Genomic DNA, 22,965 nt, shown 5'->3' with positions numbered 1-22,965 from the left:
TCCCGCCAAGGCGGGGTCGGGGGGAGGAGGCAAGTATCGCGAGACCTGGCTCGCGGTCCCGCGCAGGCGCGGCGCCGTGGAGGTCGTTGGAGTCACCGGAGCCGCCGCGCCATGCTGTCCCGCCTCTCCCGCCCCGCCGCCGCCCTCCGCCGCGGCCTCGCCACCACCGCGCAGGTACGCTCGCCGCCGGCCCGCACCCCGCTGCTGCCCCCCGCGCCCTCCGCGGGGCCCGGGGCCTCCGGCCGCAGGGTGTCCCCACCGCCCCGAGGCCTGTGGGGCCTTGGGGCTAGGCTGGGCCTGCCTGTGCCCGGTCCAGTGCCCGGTCCCGCACCCGCGGGCATCGCGGTGCGGCCTGAGGCCGGGAGCCCTCCCCCGGGCCGCTGTGAGTTGCCCGGCCGAGCCCCGTGGCTCTGAGGGAGCTGCTCTGGCGCGACGGGCGATAGGCGGGGGGTGCTGGCAGCGGTCTGCTGGGGCCCGCTGTGGGGGGCTCCGGGCTGCGGGGCCGGCAGGCAGACCCCCGCCGCTGTCTTCAAGCGGGGATGGGCCCGGTGGCGTGTGGCATAGCGGCTGATGTAGCTGTGCAGAGGCGCTTTGCAAAAGAGGTTTTGTGTAATTGGTTTGATGGGCGTTATATTTGTTAGCAGTGAGGTTTTGATCTCGTGGTATCAGCTCAGTCGTGACGTGGGGCGTAGCTGCAACTAGTGCTAGGCTTTGCTTCCCCTTGGAGACTCTTGTGCTAAACTACATTTGTTACAATAGCAAGAGAACTGAGCTGAGGTTAGGCTGATCAAGCTTCTGGGAAGGTTGTTTCTTGTTACAGGACAGTAATTAATCTGTTCCTGCAGGGCCCTGGAGCTGTTACGGCTTTATCTGGTACGACAGTGTGGTAGAGAGTGTCCTCATCGGTGGTAACTGTATTGCCGCGTTACATCTCTGCAGTAGCCTCTGATTCTCCATCACTTTCACAGAGTGTTGCATTTTGAGATTGGTCTGGTCTTTTAAAGTAGCTTTCCTCTCATCTAGTGACACTTTGTCTGCAAACAGGAGCCCAGGCATTTCCGAGAGAAATCACTTTCTCCCAGGGAACACTCAGAGTGAAATTGGCAGCAAAGCAGAGTTGGTTTCACTTGCTTTCCAGCCACAACTTGATCAAAACCAGGAATTGTAGTCACTTAATGTTCTCAAGGCTCAATCTTCAGGCAGCTGCAGCTACTATTTGAATTTATTTCAGGCATATACATTTTCTTCACATAGGTACAATGGTCATTACATTTCCTGTAGTCAAATGTATTGATTTGCCGAGTGGGCAGGCATTATTTTTTTGATACTGGCAATGAAACCTGGAAAAACTGCTTAACAGACTTTTCCCCAAGTCAGACCTAGGTCCGCAGGGAAGCAGGTATTAGTCTCAGGCAGACGTTTCCATGTGAAGAAAGATGATCCTTTTGGTTTCTTTGCCCAGCTGTGCTTCCCTTCTGTGCTTCAGATCGTAGAAGAACGTGTTCCTCTAACTTGTCCTAGCAGTAAACCTCAAGGATCTTGGGGTGCTGTCATGATGATTGCTTTCTGTGGGCTTGGGCAATCAAGTTTGCTTAGTGCTTGATAAAAAAATTGAGAAATAGAACTGAAAGTAAAGAAAGTGTGGTGAAATCCCCAAGGTCACTGCCGCAGCAACTACCAAAATATCTCTTCAATGTGTTTGTCTTTTTTTTTTTTTTTTTTTTTTTTTCCTCAGAACAATGCCAAGGTAGCAGTGCTGGGGGCCTCGGGAGGCATTGGCCAGCCCCTCTCCCTTCTCCTGAAGAACAGCCCGCTGGTGAGCAGGCTCAGCCTGTACGATATCGCTCACACTCCAGGTGTTGCAGCTGACCTCAGCCACATCGAGACAAGAGCGAATGTTAAAGGTACTGCAGGGCGCTGGAAATGATCTGTGCTCTGGAGGGGTCCTCTCAGGTGTTGCTGATGCTTGGAGATGCCTGTTGCTTGTGAAGGGGAATCTGCACGAACCTGAAGCCCAGTGTCAGTTTAAGCAGCTTTTTCTCCAGCAGTGTGTGGCTGATTAAGGTTTAGCTGATTAGATTGTTATGTACGGAGGTGAGAATGGTTCGTGGTTGTTCTGTTGAAGGGGACTTCATAATAACTGGCAGGAAACGTTCAGTAAAATCATCTTGGGAAAAAAGCCTGAGCATTGAATTTAGAAGTTTGACCACAGATAGACTGAACACTCCCTCGCTGTCTACATGAATTCTACGTGCTGCTTTTCTGAAGGGACTGCTGTCAAGTTCTGATGAAATCAACAAAAACTTAATCTGCTGATCTTCCTTTTCTTTGAAGATTACTAAAAGGTTACATTTTACTTGAATGTGTCCTTGTGCGGTTCTTTGGAGGCACTGGCTGTAGTGCCAAGCTAGGGTTTTTGGAGAGTAAATGTACAGAACGGGAGAAACTGAGGGTTTTCGAAGCAGATAAATGTGAGGCTTCCGTCACTCTCTTTTTGAAACAAGGAAAACAACATCAAATACAGTCCGTCCATAGTTGTAGTTGTTTGCTTTTCAGTCTGAATTGAAGGCTAAAATAACAAAAGGAATTGGGTGCCTCTAGGCATAATTTTGTACTTCAAATTGTCAGATAATTGATAACTGTCAAAAACCTGATGCCTGAATGTCGTCCGTTTCAGGCTTCCTGGGACCTGAGCAGTTGCCAGAATGTCTGAAGGGCTGTGACGTTGTAGTTATTCCTGCGGGAGTCCCTAGGAAACCAGGTATGTTCTCTTTGTTAGAAAGCCCCAGGGCTCCATTGGAGTGTCTCTGTGCAATACTGTTACTCAAGTAGATCTGTGTCTGCTGCTTTACGGTGCTCGTCATTGCTGGCATGGGATGAAGTCAGGCACCTCATTTAGCCTCTGTCTTCGACTGTCCCTTGTAAAATGGGCAGGATTGATTTCTGGAGTTGCTGTGGAGGGCTGAGGTGCAAAGGCTTTTCATGCAAGTGATCCTGAATCTCCCTTAGTGTGTCTTGCCCAGAGCAATGCTCTAGTAAAAAAAAAAAAGTTTCTTTGTTTCCTGTCTCAGCAGAATAGAAATAATCCATTTGTTTTGCATTAATTTTATGATAACTTTCAGAGCATCTCTGAGTGAATGCTGTTAAGCCTTCCTAGTGTGTCTCTGAACTGCTCCATTTCTACTCTGCTTTTCAGGAATGTCACAAAACTCTAGACTTGAATGCCTAGCTCTTCCTACCTCTGCATTTTTCATGGTCGAAGTAGTTGCTGCAACAGAAATGGGAGGTGCCACTTATGCAGTATTTTGCACAGAGCAGTTGGTATTCAAACTGTAGCTGTGGAGGTGACTGCAGAGGGGGCGGAGAATTTATCTTGGGAGCAGCGATGCTGCTGCGAGCACCACTGATATACTGGTGTGGGTCACTACGGTCACACCGTACCTCAAGCAGAGTAGTTGAAATACCTTCTGACAACTAACAGCTGGGCTGGCCGCTCCTGAAAGGGCTGGTCTGTCTGAAAGGGCAGAAATCTGTTAGTGAGAGGGGTTACCTTTGGAGCCAATTCATTACTGCAGCTGGAGAGTTTCCTCTTGATATATGAAACCAGAAGCTGATGTATCTCTGTCCAGAGCAGAGTATTGTTTACTGATTGAGTTGGTTGCCCATTAATGGGTAGACTGTGGGTAACTTAAAATATTTTGCTGGATGTGTTTTAGGTATGACCCGGGATGACCTGTTCAACACCAATGCTAGCATTGTTGCTACTTTGACATCTGCCTGTGCAAAGCATTGTCCGGAAGCCATGATCTGTATTATTTCTAACCCGGTAAGCATTTTTTGGAAACCTTGAAAATGTAGAGGAAAAAAGAAAATCCAGGCTGAGAATACTAGAGTAAGCTGAATTACTATTAGTTTTGATCAATATCTCTAAGGTCTGCAGCGTATTTGCAGAAAAGAACTAAAAGCCTGGTTCTACTAATGCATTTTTCTTGGGCTGTATTGAAGTCAGAGGAAACTTGGATATGAAAGTGCTTAGTGTCACAACATCTGTGTGACTGTGATTATAAGACGTGCTGGTGTATTGCCTGGAATAGAAGTCTTAGCTCACTGAGGGAGGAGCCCTTGTCAAGCCAGTGGACAAATTTGTTGTCTTAATGGTTATTTAAAATGGAAGATTTTTATTCCAGCCTGACTGTCAATTGCTATTCAGTTTCAGAATTAAAGTAATTGGCTACAGTTGACTGTACAGTAGGAAGTATAATTCAGGTTGTTTACTGGCCTGTTCAGTTCATGCATTGCCTTCATTACTATGCTGGTTTTAATGAATGCTTGCCTATTCTTGCTTGTAGGTAAATTCAACCATCCCAATAACTTCGGAAGTCTTCAAGAAGCATGGTGTGTATAATCCCAACAGAATCTTTGGCGTTACAACGCTGGACATTGTCAGAGCGAATACTTTTGTGGCAGAACTAAAGGTAGGTCATAGTAACAGATTCTGGGGGAAGGATGTGGTGTTCTTTGGCCCTCAGATCTGTCAAAAATGCTTTTAAAATCACTGTACAGAGGCAGAAGAGCTCAGATTTCTGTGGAGCTAGAGGTGAAGGCAATGATGCCTTGTTTTCATTCTCTAGAGGAGCCTGGGGATAGGGTTTCTTGCAAAATGTGGTTCAAGAGACTTTGACCTTTCCTTTTTACAGCTGTCCCCTGTGAGCGAGCTACATGTCCGCCTTAATTCCGTTGGCATTTTCAACCCTGCCAGTGCAGCCGGAGGAGAGGGTTGAATTGTAGCCTGTATTTGCAAGTCAAACTGTCTGCGCTGCGTGTTACAGGATATCCTGCAAAGTATCAGGAGGTGTAACAGGTTATTGCTCTTAATGACCCTGGTGGAGTTTGTACTTGTGCTGCTATTTATCTGAACTTGCATTAATAATATCCTGTAACTGTCTGAAGTTATCAGAGGAGCCTGGAGTTCAACTCTGTGGATCTGGCTTTGTCCCTGGAGTATGGCTGCCTCTGAAACCCCTGCCTTGTGCAGTGCTGGGTTATAGATGTGTCCGAATACTCAGGACAGGAAACAAAGCGTGGTGTTCTTAAGTGTTTCTCTTGTCCATATGCTGCAGAAGCTGGAAAGTTTTATGTTTCCTTTAGGGCTTAGATCCAGCTCGAGTAAGTGTTCCAGTTATTGGCGGCCACGCCGGGAAGACTATCATCCCTCTGATCTCGCAGGTAAGTCGCAGTAACTGCCGTGTGTGGGATTCCTTATCAATACGTTAGAGTTGATGTGAAGTGCCTTTGTGATGGCATGCACGGTGCTAAAATGCAGCAGAGACAGTCTTCCCTTCGCTGGTGGCTGCTTACTTTCTGGGATGAGGTACAAGATGCTGGAAGGCAATGAGCTAAATCTAAACTCCTCTGGGTGATTTAAATAGTTCCCGTCTTTCTCCTCTGAGGGAGCTGAAGGTTAAGAACTGAGGTGCGGTGTGGGTGTTCAGATGTTTTGGCACTGTTTATTTTGTTGTGGGTTATTTTTTTGTGACAGGTATTTCATGATACTGAATACCTTGCTTCAGCAGGAAAATGAAATTGGTTTGCTTTGGTGGACTAGAAACACCTCTTCAACACGCAGCATTGAACTGAGGAGACATAGCTCAAGCTGCGTGGGGAGGCCTGCTTCAGTAATGACTGGTGGTCAGGGAGAGGCTCCTTCACGCATCGAAGCCAGAATGAAATTCAGTTCAAAAGCAGGCTGCAGCTTTGTGAGGAGATGGCTAGGACACAACCAAGGAGCAATCTGCAAGAAGAGGGGGGAAAAACTTTGCTCTAAGCGGGGAATAAAGTATCCTTCACAGAAGGTTGTTCTTGGGGAGTAAGAGCAAGGGCTTTGGAGCAGCTGTATGCTGAGAGGGTGCTTTCATTAGACATTCAGTTGGGACAGGCACAGCTGCACTTAATGTACTTGCGTAGCTGTATCTGAAGATTCAGTAACTTCCTAAATCCCGCTGGCAGACTGGATCCTTCGTAAGGCTCTTGACTTCCATAATGCCGCAGTGACCCAGATATTTACAAGGTGGCCTTTTGAAGTTCCTAAGGCCTGTTGCATGCTTGGAGGGCATCTGTCTAGTGCAAAGGTGTACCCAGTAGCAAGGAACCATGGCAAGCCCTGGTTTTGCTGTCAAGCTGTGGTTTGCCCTTGAGCAAGCTGGGCACAGCTGGGTTCCTGTGACAGTCCATGCAGTAACCAGCAGCCTTGGTGAATGCTTGCAGCCGTTCAGCTTGTCACACAATCTGTGAGCTGGGGTGACTGATTTTCCCCATTGAGAACTGTTGGTAACAACTGTAGTGGTACAAAAAGCACCGTATGGGTGGTCTTATGCTGAATCTGGAGGGGTCCTGGTGTTTGATACTAGCTTCTCTTTTCCAATCTAGTGCACACCAAAAGTGGACTTTCCTCAGGATCAGCTGGAGAAGCTTACAGGGAGAATTCAAGAAGCTGGCACTGAAGTTGTCAAAGCTAAAGCAGGAGCAGGTTGGTTCTTTACTGCAGCTTCCAGGTAATTCTTGTTGGCCGGCTGAATGGGTGCAGTCCTCTTCAGTTTAATCTTTATCTACAACCATGGTGCAGAGTCACGAAGTGCTGATTACAAATCTAGCTGTGCTGCCATGTAAGTGACTGCCTGAACTGTGGTACTGGAAGCAGCGCAGTGTGTAGGTAAGACTAAACACCAGCTGATCCCACGCTGTGTATGGCTTTAAAGAGAATCCTCTCTGTCAAATTAAGCTGTTTTCTTTCTACAAATCCAGTCAACTAAACAGCAAGTGGCTGGCCAGAAGCTGCTGCTGTATCAAACTGGCTGTGAGCTTGAAGTTGGTGACACTGCAGCTGTCAGCATATCGGTGTGGAAGCCTTTGATGCTAAAGAAAGTACCAAATTTCATTGTGATCTGTTCTAAAAGGATTTAACTTTTACAGGATCTGCCACCTTGTCTATGGCCTATGCTGGCGCTCGGTTTGTGTTCTCTCTGGTGGATGCGATGAATGGAAAGGAAGGGGTTGTTGAATGTGCCTTTGTTCGATCGGAAGAGACGGAGAGCCCGTACTTCTCTACGCCTCTGCTGCTGGGAGTACGTACTTTAGATGATGGGGCTTATAAAGAGCAGCTACTGATTTAGTCTTGTGGTTTTACGGAGTGATTTCAGTTTAGTCTAATGCTAGGTATCGCTAAGTTAACAGCTGAGCGTACCTTTAAGAGTTCTTGACTATTTGGGTATTGTACTTAGCCATATACCTCACGCTTGACAGGAATGATGCTGCTTGTCTCTGCCCTTAGACCAGCAGCTCACTGGGTGACCAGAGATTCAGACTCGTCTTAAGAGGTCATGCTTGCCTCAAGTCAGTGCCTGTTTATGGAGGGCTTCCATATGGTTAACCAGGGTCAGCAGTCCCATCTCCTCAGCTTGATCTGCTACAAGCAAATCCCTCAGAAATTGAGGCACATGGGGAACCACAGCATGGATTAGGATTAACAGATCACTTTCAGGACCTCTACTGAACTCTGAAGGAAGTGTTCCTTTTGTCGCTTACCCTGTGGGTGGAGTAGAAAACAAGGGTGCTGGAGCCCTGTCGTGGCTGCTGGGATGCAAAGGATGGTGTGTGCTGTCGGGGGTGTTAGCTGATGAGGGAAGGGGAAGTAGAGAGGTATTGAGGGGGATGGGTTTGAATGTAGGCATGAGATCTCGAAAACCTAGGAGGGCGACTCTGAAGCAGTTTCAGATTGCAAGCCAGTGGCAAGCAAAAGGCATACACAGCAGAGGAGAGAAATTCTCTTGCCAAACGGTGGGTTTGAAGATAGGAAGAGGTGTGAAGGAGCAGTTGGGCTCAGTCTCCTCTTGAAGGAGCCAATGGTCTAGTTTCAAGTTTCGCACTGTGAACAGTGAATGCGAAGTTTGTGGAGGCTGTAGAAGTTGCTACAGAGAGTAAGAGGCTTCCGAGCCTTGTCATGGAGCATGAGGTTGGCAGACAGGAGGTCCCAGGCTGGGTCTCCGTCTCAGCTGGATAAGATTTAATCAGAACTGTTTACTCTGGGCCATTCGATGAATGGTTAATCCTTAAATCCTCTTTCCCTCAGAAAAATGGAATTGAGAAGAACCTAGGTATTGGCAAGATCTCCCCCTTTGAAGAGAAGATGGTTGCTGAGGCCATGGCTGAGCTGAAGGCTTCAATTAAGAAAGGAGAGGAGTTTGCGAAGAACTTCAAGTGAAGAGTTGATGACGGAGAGGAATTAACAACTTCCTTAATTTATTAAGGCATCATGTCACTTTACGACTTCTGTTTCAAAGCTCATGCTTTGGTTGAAGTCTGTCTGTATTAGCTTAATGATTGTTGCCAGTGCAGAGTCTAATCATCAATAAAAAGGCCTCATTTTTTCAGTGTACCATGTGGAATTGTCCTGATGTGCTTATCTTTCGAAGGTAGAAGCTGCAGGTCTCCAAGGTTGTCAGTTTCTGTGGTGATGAAACAGTCTCTGAAAGTGGGTGAACCGCTTTCTCTCAGCTCTGCTGCTGCTTGGGTTTTGGCTTGGGCTGCTTGTTCAGCGCAGCGGCTGGGAAACCGGGCGTGATCAAGTAAAATCAAGATGGGGTGAAGAGGCTGGCGAAACAGGTAACTGGGTGAAGTGATCCAAGAGGCGGTTTTTCAGGAGGTGACGTTGCCGCTCTTTGTTACCTTCTGTGGCCTTAATCTCTTTATGTAATTCGATTTTTAAAAGAGTTGGTAAAGAGCACAGTGGTGGAAACATCAGTCCTGCTCTGAGAGGAGAACTAAAATGCTGAGAGTGACTCTTTTCTAGTTATGAACAAACCCCTTGATTTAGCATCTACATAAATTTCTTTTACATTCATCTTCTTGTGAATATAAAAATAAACGTCTGCAAGGAACTGGTGTTGACGAGTTCTGTGGCTGACTGCTTTGAAGGTAAGTGTTAATGAAGGAAGCGATTAATTCGCGCTTCCTCTGTGCTCTGTGGGCTGCTTACCCTATTGCTTTGAATTGCTTTAATTCACGTAGGTTGAATTCCAAGTTGAGCAGACTTTATTTTGATTAGATGAAGGAAATGCCAAAGCCCAGCAGCTCTGGAGGAGTTGAGGGAAGTGTTGGTCTGAGCGACAGAACCTGGTGTAGAAGCTTCTCTTAAGGAAGAGGCCTAAAACCAGTAGATGCTGTTTGGTCACTGGCTGTTTTCCCTCACTGCTTGTATTCCAACTCTCTTCTGAGCTGGTTTTATTTTAATCTAGTTCATTCTGAACTGGATCACACAGTTGTGACGCTGAAGATGCCTGGAGAATCAAGTGCTTGGCTCTTTCCCTGCCCTGCGGATCATGTAGGCAGAGAGAGGACAGCAAGGACAGTTCTTGTCACTCCTCCCTGCAGAAATTCAATGTATTAAAGCTAGGTTTCTTTACAGAAATAGTAATGAAGCGTCGGCAGTCATTACTCAGCAGGCTTGGAACAAAGTAATTATTAGGTGGTATTAATAGAATTAAAGAATTAAAAGATCGTGTGGGAGCAGGGCAGGGGGAGGGTGTCAGAACTCGAGGACACGGAGGAGCGGTGACCGGCCAGGCTGAGGGAACGCAGCTTGGATGTTGTGTTCGGTGAATGGGAAGCGCGTGGCAGACGGCGATGAAGCAGCTTGCTGGACCGAGGGGACTCGCAGGCCTGTCAGCAATTTTGTGTCCAGAAATGGGCAGTGCATGTTATCTAAAAACCATGGATCTATCCGCTAGAGCTAGCGGTCTGCACCCCGGGCGCGTGTGTGCCCGGGTGGTCGCGGGGAGCTTGCCTCACAAATAGCACGTGCTTGTTCTCGTCCCGCTGTTTTAAATACAGCAGGTAGAGCAGATTTCTGGGGGTTGGAGATTTTTAGAACTTGGGGTTCATAGTGTGGCTTAGGTTATTCTATCTTTTCCTTGTGTCAGCAGCCCAAATCCAGCGAAGTTTGGGGGAATTGCATGGACAAGCAGAAAGCTTTGCTTATACCAGCAGGGATTTGGGGACGGGATGGGTGAGTAGAGCTGAGGTGGAAGAGGATTGTTTCCCAGCACCTGCTGACTCGTAGATTCTTCAGAGTCTCCTTCAAATCCCCGTCATGGTAACACTGTCTGTTCATTTTCTGCACTGTTTGGTTTTTGGGGTGGTTTTTCCCTGCCCTGTGCCATGCCTCATGCTTGGAGTTGCAGCCATTCCTTGCTCTCATTTTGGGAAGGGAGATAAGACAGCCTCCTTGCGGCTCTCGGCGGTGAAGGACCAGGAGGAGATTGGATGAAGGTGAGAAATGAAGTTGTGTCAGTGTCCTCTGCTTGGCCAAACGTGCCATCACCCTGGCCAAACACTGCTGTAGTGGATAACGTAATCACTGCGAAGACTGAAGATGGTTTGCAGAGGTAAACGTGGGGCATCCCATCCCTTTTTTTGTCTCTGAACAGATTGCCCAGAGGAGGAAAGGAACCGGGACGTACCCCTCCTCGCGACAGGTAGGAATTAGCTGGGTGTACCTAGATAAGCTGACGCTCTGCCCTGGAAGTCGTTTCCTAGTGCTGTCTCTCTAACGAGAGACACGACCTTCATCCTCTGTCCCGCAGGATGCTGCGGCGCAGCCGCCTTGCTGAGTCACGGCGCCAGCTCCGGTGCCGCAGCCTTTGGGTCTTACCTCCCGTGGAGGTGAGGAACCAGGCTGCTGTGGCCGGCTCTGGAGGAGGTGGAAAACCTGCCCTGCTCTGAGCTCTGTGGGTTCGTTTCGTCCTGTTTACTGAGCAGGCTGCGGTCTCCATGGTCTTTAAGCATCCGCTGCCTTACGTTGCAGCATCATTTACGTGCACGGAGCTGCCGCCTCCTCAGGCAGCTCAGCTCCATGCTGGAGTCCAGATGCCGAGATACAGAGGGGATGCGTATGAAGAGTAATAAATAAAGATGCTCCAGATGGCCAGTTGTCAGGTCACTTGATCCCACCTGCCACTCCCTGCTGCTGGGGCAACGCGGTAGAGTGCAGGAGAGGACTGAACAAGGGAAAAAGGAAATGGTGAATGTTGTGGCTCCAGTCCCTTGTCCTGATAGACCTTGCTGTCCCAGGAGGGCTTCAGGTGGGTGCCTGCAGGAGCAGGGTGCAGGTTGGCAGCCCAGTGTCCGTCGTTCCTGGGAGAAGTGTCTCCCCTTCCTGGCTGTGTTTGAGGGCTGGCCCTTTGGGTGGGGTACAGACCTGCCACCTCTGAGCCCCGTCTCACCCCGGCAGGGAGCTGGGAGATCGTAGCAGCTGCTTCCCTTTGGGTAGGGCTGGTACCCCCCCAGCTGGCGCGGCCCAGCCTGGGGACAATCGCTGGCATTTCGGTGATATTTAGGAGAAGCAGAGGAAACAACACCAGGAAGGCAGTTGGGTGCAGCCTCTGCCGTGCCAAAGCTGGCTGCTTTCCCGGCTCCGGGAAAGGAGCAAAACCCGAGGGGCTGGAGGTACCTTGCAAAGGTGCTGGTGTCCCCTGCCTGCTGTCACCCCTGCTCAGCCTCAGGTTTAGGTGGCCTGATCCCCTTCTCAAGGCTTCATGCTTTGCTCCTGCTTGGTTTCACTGGGGCAGATCCGGCATCGCCCTGCGTGTGGCACCCGGCACGGTGTAGGGGCAGCGCTGGCAGGGGGGTAAAACCTCCCTGCGGAGAAGCAGCCCTGCTGGGTGCTGTGCTTTATGCGGAGCATCCTCTGCCCAGGGAGACGGTGGGTGAAATAGGGAAAGGAGAGGGGAAATGCCCCCCGAGGTGCGTTGGGTGCGAGCAGATCTCCCCTGCAGCCGGCTCTGCTTTCCCGTTCCCTCGCAGGGTGATGGCGAGAGGTTTAAAGGTGAGCAGCAGGATCAGAAACCATCTGATCTCAGGTTTTGGCTTTGCAGAGGCCTCTCCACCCCGTCCCCTGGCTCTCCCGCCTGGCAGCGTGAAATCCCCACCTTTGCATTCGCCACTTGTGATTTACTAAAATGCCCGCGAGCTCTCGCTTCCCTCCTGGGTGCCTCAAAGCGGCTCTGGAGCGCGGCGCCGAGACGGGAGGGTTTGTTTGCATTTACAGGGAAACCTGTTAATAGAGGAGACCAAAGGGACTGCTCTTTTCCTGGCTGCAGGAACAGATGGCTGGATAACGCCGTGCAATTAATATGCAGGGACTCCTGCCGGGGCCGGGGTTTGATTGCCTGTGAGGAGAGGTTAGCACGCCTGAGCTGAGCTCTGCCACCGCGCTGCCCGTCCCGGCACCTGCTGCCTGCGGGGTCCTCGGGGACAGGGGGAAGGATCGGGCGGTGTCATGGGGGAGGCTGGGGGAGCTGGCCATGGGCAAAGACGCAGTGGGGGTACGTGTGGCTCTGCTTCTCCCACGCTGGGTGATGCTCAGGGAGGGCTGCCCTGTGGGTTTGTGGAAGCAAAGGCTGGCTCCAGGGATGCATGACTGCTCAGAGGACCTTTCGGACTCATTCTTTCCTCCCATACTCGTTTCTCCTCCAAGTCAGGAGGTGCCCAGGGAAGACAGCAAGCAGCAGCTCCTGGATGAGCCAAGGGAGGCGGGCGCCGGGACGCAGGGGTCTCCTTGCTGCAGCACAGCGCAGGTGCAAAGTGTTTCCTAGGGCTTCAAGGATGGGTTGGACAAATCCACGGGGAAGAAAAATCCCTGCCAAGGGCTAGAAGGCTTAGGGAGCCCAGGGGCAGCAGGAGAAGACCCGGCAAACCCACCTCAGCACTGAACAGAGCTGTGTGGCCACAGGGTTGAGCCCAAATCGATGGGAGCCTCCAGCCACCGGGCCACAATCGAATGGCCCAAGGTCACCGCGGGCGCACACGGGGCTGTTCCGATGCCCGGTGTCCATCCCATCTCGGTGATAATGGGGTGTCTGGCCCTTTCCCCTGCATGCCTTTGCTTCGCTCCCCCCTTTTGCCAGCGTTTCCTTTCTCCCAGCTCCCTCGCCGGCTCGGGCAGGGTTGCTGAGCATGAAGAAAGTCAGCGCCGGGCTTTGATCGGGGGCCGCTGCCCGCGCCGCAGAGCCGCTCCCGGCTGCCCTTTCTTCTGCGTCAGGAGGCGGCTGGTGGAGATGTCGAACCTCAGTGCGAATCCTTGCAATTAGGCCTGTTCTGCGCTCTGCCTCGTTTGATCTCCTTTAATTATTTATCGCCTTTTTCTTTTTTTCTTCTTCTCCCCAAATCCTTGGTTTCTTTCAAGTGATTATTTTCCTCCTCTCCCCCCAGCCGCGCCTGGCTCTGCGTGTTTGCTTGCAATTATCATCCCTTCTCCTGGTCCTTCCATCTCTCCCCTTTTGTTCTCCACCAGATCATCCCTTCATGCTGCTCTCCTGGCTGCACCCTCCAGCTCTCTGCCTGCCTGGAAGCTTTTTCTTGCTGCTTTTCTCCATTTTTCTCACCTGGATGGCTATTGCCTTTCTCCATCCCGTTCCAGGCATGGTTCTGGCTGTGTTTTCTGCCAGGGCCAGCTCTCTGGCTGGGATCCTGCACCCTGGGCTGTACTAGATCTCCTATTGCTGTTCTGCCAGGCCACTGCCCAAAGCCCAGTGCGGCAAAGCCCCGGCTCCCAGCAGCACCCAGCCAAGCCCGGGGAGCCCCTGGGGCTGCTTCCCCCCCATGCCAGGGTCTCCCCACGCTGCTGTTGCTGCTGCAGGGGAGGCCAGCCCCATCCCCCCCCCCAATGCTCTTTGTTTCCCAGGGCCTGATGCATTATTCAGTGCTGCGGACGCTGCGGGTGTTGGAAAAATAACGATGATGCAAAGGGCATGGGCTCGCCCTGGGGATGCTGGACTTACCCTGCCAAGGGCTGTTTTCCCCCTCCAGCATTAAAGCAGGAGAGGCTCTGACTGCGCAGGAGGCTTCTTCTAGGAGGTGGCATCTGCTCTTGCCCCGGGGGGGACATGGCAGCTGCCCTGGAGATGCGCTGGGGGCTGCACCGTAGCTCCCACACCCAGCCCTGCTGCTTGGCCAGGGTTTAACAGAGCTGGTCCGATGCATGGCCAAGCCCTTTGTTTATGTAGTCCCTGCAAGAACAGCCTGGCGAGGCTCAGCCCCTCTCCCACCCCAAATGACCCTCTCCCAGAGCAGCGTGTGCAGGCTGCATCTGCGTGTGTCTGCATGCGTGTGTGCCATGCGAGGACACGGACACCTCGCACCCCGTGGGCTGCCGCTGGCACTGAGCAGCTCTCCGGGAAGCCTCCGTGTCCCCAGGGCACCGGCTGCGGGTGGGTGTCCCCGCTCACCCAGCGCTGCTGTGGCTGCAGACCCCCCCCGACCCTTGGCCGGGCTCCCACCCGTGGCTTTGATCCACCATCCGCCCGCTCCCCCTCGCTACGGCAGCAATCTGGGGAGGAGCGGGGGCTCCGGGCATCTGGGGTGAGCTGTACCCCAACCCCACCCCCCCTGTGTGCGGGGGGTCTGGCCCAGCCCCTCCTCCTGCAGCACATAGGGGGGTTTGGCTTTAACTGCAGAGACGATGATGGAGGAGGAACATGGGATGCGGGTTTGCAGAGCAGCCAGTGGGAAACATCCCCAGACGGCTGTTTAATCCTTGCAAAAAGGGTGCTTGTGCCCTCCACCCAGTTTGCAGCTGGGCATCATCCCTGTGCAGCTGGACCTGTCCCCAAGTCCTGCTGCCACCTTGACTCCCATCCCATCCGATCCCTGTGCACGGGGATGGGGAGGATGGCAGCTCTGGCTGCGGTGAGCGATTTTGGGCTGGCACCAGTAAGCAGCGCTGCTGGGAGCGGTTCGATCCCCAGTCTGATCCTCCTCAGAGTGTCTCGGGGAGCAGAGCATCGCCCAGCTGCCACCCACAGGGACATCCCCACCTGGAAGGGTCTCTCCAGCCTGGGCCACCCCCAGAAGCCCCCCTTAGACCCCAGCTCTGGCTCCGCATCCCTGTCCCCGCTGTAGGTCCCTCACTAAATCCCCCCTCCAAGGCCAAACCCTCCCTGGAGAAACACCCGGGTGCCTTTCTTACTGCTCTGCTTGGAAGCGAGCAGCCAAATTAAGGTGGGAGCCGTAGCCCCAGGGGTGCACTGCCTGTGCAGTGCAGGGGAAACTGAGGCACGGGTGGGGGGGGGGTGCTGGAAGGACCAGGCATCCCCAGCCGGCTGCGTATGGGGTCCCTGGCTGGGGCCCTGGCAGAGCAGCCGTGGCCGTTTTGGGGTGGTTTGGGCAGTTAAACCCTCACTGTGAGCCCACTGGGCAGATTTGGGGTGGCTTTGGGGTGGTTTGCGTGCCCCACCCCTTGCTGTGAGCACGGTGTGGGGTTTCGGGGTGATTTTGGGGAGGTTTGGGTACCCCGTCCCTCACCAGACAGCATGGTACAGGGCAGTTCTGGGGGGGCTGAGGGTGGCCCCAAGCGTCACAAGGCCGGTTCAGCGCTGCCGCAGTTTTCTCTCTTTTTGGTCCTTTTGGGGATTTTCAGTGCACCTTCTCTTTTCGCAGTCACCCCGCTCCCTCCTTGCTCCATCCCGGCTGCGCTCTCCTCCTCAGGCCGGATCCTGACGTGGTGCCGCTCGCCACCAGGCTAACTGGGACCAGAGCTGGTGGCACTGGTTCACAGGTTGAACGGCTTCCTGCCCTGCTGGGAGGGCAAGTGCTCAGCATCGCTGAAGGAAATGAGAATTAATTATGGGCTCATCAACACTGACTCTGCAGCCGAGCCACGGCGCTGGGCAATGTCCCTGGTGGGAACCCGGCAGGTACCCCCTGGCCCCAGCTCCCCCACCCCGAATCCCCCCGTCCCCCGGGTTGGGGCTGCCCCGGGGGTCCTTGGGGGTCCCTGGCAGTGGGGAGGAGTGGGCAGGGCTGGGTGGGCACTGGGCGAGGCGGGCATCATGGTGAGGATGTAAGGGGGGGTGGGATAGGAGGTGGAATGTGGAATGGGGTACAGGGTGGGATATGGGATAGAATGAGATATGGGGTGGAATCTGTGGTGGGATGGGCTGGGCTGGGATACAGGGTGGGATATGGGATAGGATGGGATAGGGTGGGATACAGGGTGGGATATAGGATGGGATGGGATGCAGTGGGATAGGATGGGATGGGGTGGCATATGGCATGGGATATAGGGTGGGATATGGGATGGGATGGGATACAATAAGGGTAGGCTATGGAATGGGTTGGGATACAGTGTAGGATGCAGGATGCGATGGGATACAGGATAGGAGGGGATGAGATGCAGGATGGGATGGGGTACAGGGTAGGACATGGGATGGGATGTGGGATGGGATGCAGGGTGTGCTGCAGTCTGGGGGGTTTCTGGCCATTGAATCCCTCAGGCGTGAGGAGCTTGGCCGGGGCAGGGGTCTCGGCGGCTGGTGCTTGGTGCTGTGCCCCAGGGTGAAGCTCTGGGGACTGGGGGGGTGTGGGGTGGGTGGGCCTTGGGGGGATTTGGGGACTTGGGGGTGCAGGTGGATGGTGAGATGGGGGGGAGCACTAGGGAGGCTGACGAGGTGCTGGGGACTGTATGATAAGGCGGGGGGTGTAGGCGGCTGCTGCGGGAGCTGGAGGGGTGCGGGGGCTGTGGGGCTCGTGGGGGAGGGCGGGGAGGGGGGCTCAGCTGGTGCCGGTGCGCCCTCCAGCCGGCAGGCGGCGCTGTGAGGCGCGGGCGGCGCGCTGGCCCAGCTGGCGGCTCTGTGTCCGGAGCTGTCCAGCACTTCAGGAGGGGCCGCTCTCGCCGCGCCGGGAGCCGCGCCGGGAGGCGCCGGGCCGAGAGGGACCGGGGCCGGGACCGGGACCGCGACCGGGGCCGTGGCCGGGCCCAGCGGGGCCCAGCGGGGCGGCGCAGGCAGCGGCCGGCGGCGGCGGCTCCGGGCCGAGTCGGGCCCGGCGGGGCGGCGGGGCGAGGTGAGGCGCGGCGCGGCCGGCCCCGGGCCTGGCTGGCAGGCCGGTGCCAGGCGGGGCGGGGGGAGTGAGGGGGGCGAGAGGGTGTCCGGGGGGCAGCGGGGCCCCCACTGCTCACGGGTGGGGGGGTGCAGGGCGTTGGGGACCCCCGAGGGGGGGGGAAGGGGCGGGGGTGGCTGCCACGCTCCCTGGGGGCGGGGGGGTCGGACCCCAAAGGGATGGGAGGGGGATGCGGGTCCTCGGGGGGGGCAGGGAATTGGGGTCCCCAAAGGGACGCGGAGGGCAGGGCTGAGCGCGGGGTGGCTGGGGACGGGGGCACTCTGGGGTCTGTGCTCCTGGGGGTGCAGATGGGGCCGGGAGCCTGGAGGTGAAACGCTTTTCGGGATGCGGGGAGGGGGTCCCTGAGGGGACGTGGCTGTGTCGGGCGCTCCCTGGTGCAGGGGGGCTGGCTGGGGGGCACCCCGCGTCCCTCTCCCCCGTAGGAGGGTGGGACAGGCCGGGATGGGGCCAGCGAGTGACCCCTTTTTGTCTCCCACCGTGGGGCTGTGGAGGGACGGGACGGTGATGAACCCCCCCCAGCAAACACGGGGTGCGGGTGGGAGACGAGGCCGGGACAACGGCCCCGAAGCCCCCCTCCCTGCCGCACCGACCCCCCGGCCGCGCTGGGGAGGGGGGCTCTGCGGCTCTGGGCCTGGCTGGTGAGATTTCCAACCTCAAAGCCCGAGCACCGTCTCAACAGCTCATCTTCGGGGAGCGTTTCGTGCTTCTCCCCCCCAGTTTTGGGGGGTTTGTCCCCAGGGATGGCCAGGCTGTGCCATGGGGGGGGCTGGTGGCCAGGGGTCGGGCCACGGCTGGAGGGGAGCGGGTGGGTTTGGGGGGACGCGAGTTCATCCATCCCCTCCGGAGCAGAGGTTTCGGGCTGTGGGTATTGCTTGGCTGGGCTGCGCTGCCACAGGGGGGGTCACCTGGGGGCTGCTGGCCTTTGGGGGTCCGCAGGCTGGTGGCAAAGGCTGAGGACCAGCTCATGGGGGTCAGGCGGTCGTGCCCCGAGTAGTCTCCCTGCCCTGGCACGTGAGTTCTTCTCTGGCAAGAGCACAGGGACCCCCCCAACAGGGGGGATTTTAGGGGCCGGGGGCTCGTGGTTCTTGTGTCCAACCCCTCAACATCCTTGCTCCGTCCCGCTCTGCCCACCCTGCATCCCACCCGCCTCCCCCCACCCTGGGGACCCGTCCTGGCAGCACCTGTGGGGAGAGGTGGGGGCTTTCGGAGCCAGAAGTCGGGCGGCTTTGAGGGGGGCCGTCGGTCCTTGGTCACCGCTGGGGGTGGCGAGCGGGGTCTGTGCCGGGCGGGTGGAGGGGCGCAGGGCTCTCGGTTGGTTTTGTCCCCGGTGCCCAGGAAATGGTGCTTCCCCCCCTCCCCAGGCAAAGGGTCTCCTGGCCTGGGGGCTGAATCCAGATGCGGGGGGACGTGGGGCAGTGAATCCCGGGGCATGCAGGGGGGGGGAAGTGGAGGGAGCCCACCCCACATCTCTGGGCAGGGGGTGCCTGCGGGGTGCAGGTCACCCCGTGGGTTTAGTCCTAGCTGCTGGGGGTCTGCCGGCCGGGGGGTCCCCGATCCCAAAAGGCCTTCCTCCTCCTCCTCCCCAGCTCCCGTTTTCCCCGGCCAGGTGGCCGGTGGCTTATATAATGTGCTCAAACCCCGGAATAGCTCCTCCCGTTACACAACCTCCCAGCCAGCCACCGGGGGGGGGGGTCGGGGGGGGGGATCCCCGGCTGGGCGCTCCCCCTGCACCGGCCGTCATCCCCCCTCCCTGCAGCGCTTGGCCCCGGGGGTTGTTGGTATGGATTGCGTCCCTGTCAGGGAAGGTGACCCCATTGTGATGGTCATCCCCCCCCTGCTCCTCCATGAGCTCAAAAATTATTGTTATTATTATTATTATTAATTATTTCCCCCCCCTCAGCAGTGGTGCTGGGCTGCCTGTGCCTCCTCCTGACTCCTTGCCCAGCAAAACAAATGGCCCCAAGGGTGCAAAACCTGGGGGGGTGGCTGTCCCCCACCCTGGTCCTTGCCCAGAGACGCCGTTATTTAAGCACCTCCGGGTTGGGGAAGGTCTGGCAGGGCAGCGACCACCCGAGCCCTGCCTGCCGGGGCTGCCCACAGGTCTGTTGGCCACCAGCAAGGAGCAGCTGGTGGCCATGGTGACCCCAAGGGGCTCGGAGAGCGTGGCTGGGGGGGTTCTGGGCTGAGGGGTCCCATAGAGATGCCCATTGCCTGGACCTGTGGCCTCTCCGCACGGCACGGGAGGGTTTGCTGCCGTCACTTGGACATGTTTCTCCTCCTTCCTCTCATCCCTGGCTCAGGAATGGGATCACTGCGGGGATCCCGGGGTCCCCTGGGGCTGATCCCCATCATGGTGCGACCCCCTTCCCATCAGCTCCCCTCCAGCCGGAGCTGGGGACGGGGCTCTCTCGGCCTCCCCCGGCAGCCCCAGGGGTTCAGGCTGGGGTGGGGGCTTCGGCCGCGGCGCTGGGGACAGGAGCGAAGCCCAGCTCCTCGCCCTCCGTCAGGCCCGTTTCTCCGGAGCATCTCCCAGGGGAGCTGACGGATCTGCGCTGCCCGCACCCCTGTGCGGAGCCCGTCCGGCGGGGGGGACCGCTCCCCACCCCTGGCTCCCCCATCCCTGCATCCCCAAGCTGGGAAGGAGCCCGGTTGCTTAGCAACTGTTTAGCTTCTCCACCAGCCTCCTCATCTATTTAAAAGAAAAAAAAAAATATATATATATATGCACAGACGTAGGTATGCACAAGCAGCAGCGAGCCCTCGCCCGGCTCACGACCGCTCAAGCCAGCATCCGTGTATTCTTTATTTATTGCTTTAAAGTCTGCGAGGTGTCAGATTTTGGTCGGGCAGCAACAGCAAAGGCTGCCCTGGGCTCGGGGTAGGGAAAATACCGCTGGGGGGGCCAGCGCGGGTGTCACGAACCCTTCCCGCTGCCCTTCCCGGGGCAGGATGGCTGCCGGCTCGGGGCTGGGAGGCAGTGCTAACGAGCCCCACACCAGCTACGCTTTTAAAGCCAATTTTGCCTTTTTTTTTTTTTTTTTTTTCTCCTCCTTGGAGGTCTGACTCATGGTTTTTGGCACTCGGGGGCTGGTGAAAGGCAGCTCCGGAGAAGGTCGGCCCAATTAACGGCAGCAACCCCAGACTTTTCCTCCTTGTGATTCTGGCCGGGTGTTTGGAGGAGGCCGGCTGCCTTGCTGCGATTTTCGGGTGTTTTTTGTGTTTCCCTTCTCCCAGCTGCCCCCACAGCCTGGGACGGGGCTGTGAATGCTTTGGGGACAGGGTTACGATTTGGGTAGGTGGTGGTGTGTCCCGAGGAGACCCCGGCGGGCAGGGGAACCGCGGGGGTCCACTCCTCTCGCCCTCTCCGGTGGGGATGGAGGGTCCTCTCCTCGGCTGGGCTGTCCCCTGCTGAGCTCTGGCACGCTCAGCGCACGAGTGGTCCAGACAGCCGCCGTCCCGGGCTCGCTGCCTGCATCCCGTGCCCGCATCCCCGGCACGCGGGCGCTCGCCGTCGCCCTGGCTGGTGCAGCTGGATGTGGTGAGAATTAATTGAGCAGCGGCCGGAGGCGGCTTTAATTAGCGCCGAGGCAGGGAGGGGAGGGTGCCCAGGCACCGCTGCCGCCTGTGCCCGCCGAGGAGAGCATCCAGGCACTGCCAGCCCCCCGCTGCCATCCCCGCTCCCGCCGGGAAAGCGGCTTCGTCCGCATTACAGCGCGGCAGGGCCCTGCGGCGGCAGCGGGCAGGAGCGATGGGCAGCTGCCTCCAGCACAGCCCCGTGCCCGGGGTGCTGCGGGCACGGCCGGGGGGCTGAGCGGTGCCCACGGCGGGGTTTGGGCAGAGTCAGCGGGGAAAGGGTTTGTTTCTGGGCTGGAAAATAGAAGAGCAAAACCAGTTTGGTGAAAGAAGACCTTTTTTTGCTGATTTTCCTGGTTTTCATCTTTTGTTTTGGGCTGGAGATCCCGAGTCCCTGAGCTTCCCTGCAAAGCTCAGGCTGGGACACGAGCCCCCCACCCAGCACCCGGGGGTCCCAGCCTGCAGGGAGGGAGCTCGGTTGGCTGGGAACCAGCAGCCCCAAGGCCCGGCAGGATGGCGAGGCTGGCCCTTCCACCCCGAGCTGGCAGGGCCTGTCCTGGCGGTGTGTCGGGGGCACGGCATGATGTGTCTGTCCTTCTGTCCCTCCTGGCTTCCACCAGGCTGGCAGTGCCAGTGCCTGGGTCCTCCGCACCCTGGGTGGGAAGGGAGGCAGAAACCCGGTGTGACAGGTCCCTGTGCTTGGGGCGAAGCGTGGGATGGGGATGGAGGATGGAGGTGGAGGACAGGGATGAGGTGGAGGATGGAGAGTAGGGATGAGGATCAGGATGGAGGATGGAGATGGAGGATGGGGATGAGGATGGAGGATGGAGGATGGAGAATAGGGATGAGGATGGGGAAGGAGGATGGGGATGAGAATGGGGATGGAGGATGGAGATGGAGGATGGGGATGAGGATGGAGAATAGGGATGAGGATGGGGAAGGAGGATGGAGGTGGAGGATGGGGATGAGGATGGAGATGGAGGATGGAGATGGAGAATGGGGATGAGGATGGGGGTGGACGATGGAGATGGAGGACAGGGATGAGGATGGAGAATAGGGATGAGGATGGGGGTGAGGATGGAGGATGAGGACAGAGGGTGGAGATGAAGGATGGGCATACGTATGAAGGATGGATATGGAGGATGGGGTTGAGAATGAAGATGGGGATGGAGGATGGGGATGGAGGATGAGGATGGAGGATGGGGCTGGGGGCTCTGAACGTTTCCAAAAGCTCTAATCCAGGCAGCAGAAAGTGCCTGTGAGCTGAAAAGCCGTTTTGACCTCCCCAAGTCCCAAGGTGGCATGTGGAGCACCAATGGCAAAGACTGGGATCTCAAAACACATGGGTGAATGGCTTGGAAAAATGGGAAGAGATCGGTTTGCTCAGGAGTTTCCCCAGCAGGAGCAGGACCCCTCATGGCCCGGTGCCAGGGAGTTTGAGCCCTCCTGGGTGACACTACGGGGATTTGGGTGGTGGGGACGGAGTCTGTGGAGACACGACGCAGCGCTCGCCCCAAGATGCCTCCTCTCCCTCTCGGCGAGGCGGCTGGGCGGCGGGCTGCCAGTGCTTGATGATTTGTGGGTAATTACTGCAGATAATGAAATATTTAACCATCGTCTTTATTATCGGGGGTAGCGCGGAGCCAGGCAGGAAGCGGCTGCCGTTCGGGCAGGGCCGTGCTGCCTTCGCTGCCGGGTTTGGTGCCAGGTTTGGTGCTGGCACGAGCCAGCAGAGCCGGGCGGTCCCCGCGTGGTGGCCGAAGGATGGAGGTTGTGGTGGTGACGGCCACCGCGTGTCCCCAAGCTGTCCCTTGCGCGTGCAGGGCTGTCCCCATGCAGGGCATCACTGGGGGTCTCCGTGGGGACAAGGAGGGCACGGACCCAGCCTGGGGGACAGGGGCTCCTTCTGTGTTGTCCCCGTTGTCACCAGAGGTGTAGGACTGGCTCTGTTTTCCACCCAGGCTTTTGCCGGTGGCCTGACTTCGCTATTTCCAGCCGGAGGGGGTTTGCGGGTGGTTTTCCTCTCCCTTTGTTCTCCCGCCGTGCGGTGCCTGGCGGAGGCAGGGTGGCTGGTGGTGGCTCTCACGGTGGAGGTTGCTCACGGCTGAGGGGACACCGGGACGCAGTGCAGTCTCCATCCCCAGACCGGCTCCACCTGCCTGACCCGGAGGCAAGGGGGATATCTCCAACCCCATCCTTTTTACGGAGACGGGGAGCGTTTCCCGGCGGGATCTGCGTGCCTCCCCCGCCGTGCAGCCCTCACCCGCCGGTACCCGTCCGGCTGCCGGTTGATCTCACACGCTCCTCCATCTACCTGCCCGGCTGCGTCTCCCCCACGCTCCCAAGCTTCCACAGCAATGGATTTGTCCACTGCCAGGCTCAGGTTAAAATTAATTCCCACTGGGGAAAAGCAGGCAGAGGCTGCTGTGGAAAGCATCCTCT

At 56.4% G+C, this 22,965-nt stretch overlaps 2 protein-coding genes across 4 annotated transcripts in view; both read left to right on the top strand.

Moving 5' to 3' along the window:
* Positions 1-55: 55 nt before the first annotated feature.
* MDH2 (malate dehydrogenase 2) lies at positions 56-8,431 on the top strand. The gene is made up of 9 exons (XM_075440234.1): positions 56-174; positions 1,736-1,904; positions 2,678-2,761; positions 3,717-3,826; positions 4,350-4,475; positions 5,149-5,226; positions 6,427-6,526; positions 6,970-7,121; positions 8,126-8,431. The coding sequence occupies exons 1-9, from the start codon at positions 112-114 to the stop codon at positions 8,255-8,257; spliced, it is 1,014 nt and encodes a 337-aa protein (XP_075296349.1). The 5' UTR covers positions 56-111; the 3' UTR covers positions 8,258-8,431.
* An 8,419-nt stretch (positions 8,432-16,850) lies between these two features.
* Positions 16,851-22,965, top strand: part of SRRM3 (serine/arginine repetitive matrix 3) — a 29,025-nt gene continuing 22,910 nt past the window's right edge. For all 3 annotated transcript variants that reach the window (XM_075440442.1, XM_075440443.1, XM_075440441.1), the window contains exon 1: positions 16,851-16,893. The gene's annotated coding sequence lies outside the window, so the exon portion shown is untranslated. The remainder of the gene's footprint in view (positions 16,894-22,965) is intronic.

This window comes from Opisthocomus hoazin, chromosome 20 (genome assembly GCF_030867145.1).
Source record: "Opisthocomus hoazin isolate bOpiHoa1 chromosome 20, bOpiHoa1.hap1, whole genome shotgun sequence".
NCBI classification, from domain to species: Eukaryota; Metazoa; Chordata; class Aves; order Opisthocomiformes; family Opisthocomidae; genus Opisthocomus; species Opisthocomus hoazin.
This window is presented reverse-complemented; position numbering and strand designations above follow the sequence as displayed.

Bases quoted from the DNA above. Each gene is read 5' to 3' on its own strand.
- MDH2 (XM_075440234.1), top strand. From the start codon at position 112: ATGCTGTCCCGCCTCTCCCGCCCCGCCGCCGCCCTCCGCCGCGGCCTC. The intron at 175-1,735 runs GTACGCTCGCCG...TTTTTTCCTCAG, and splicing joins GCCTCGCCACCACCGCGCAG to AACAATGCCAAGGTAGCAGT. The intron at 6,527-6,969 runs GTTGGTTCTTTA...TAACTTTTACAG, and splicing joins CAAAGCTAAAGCAGGAGCAG to GATCTGCCACCTTGTCTATG.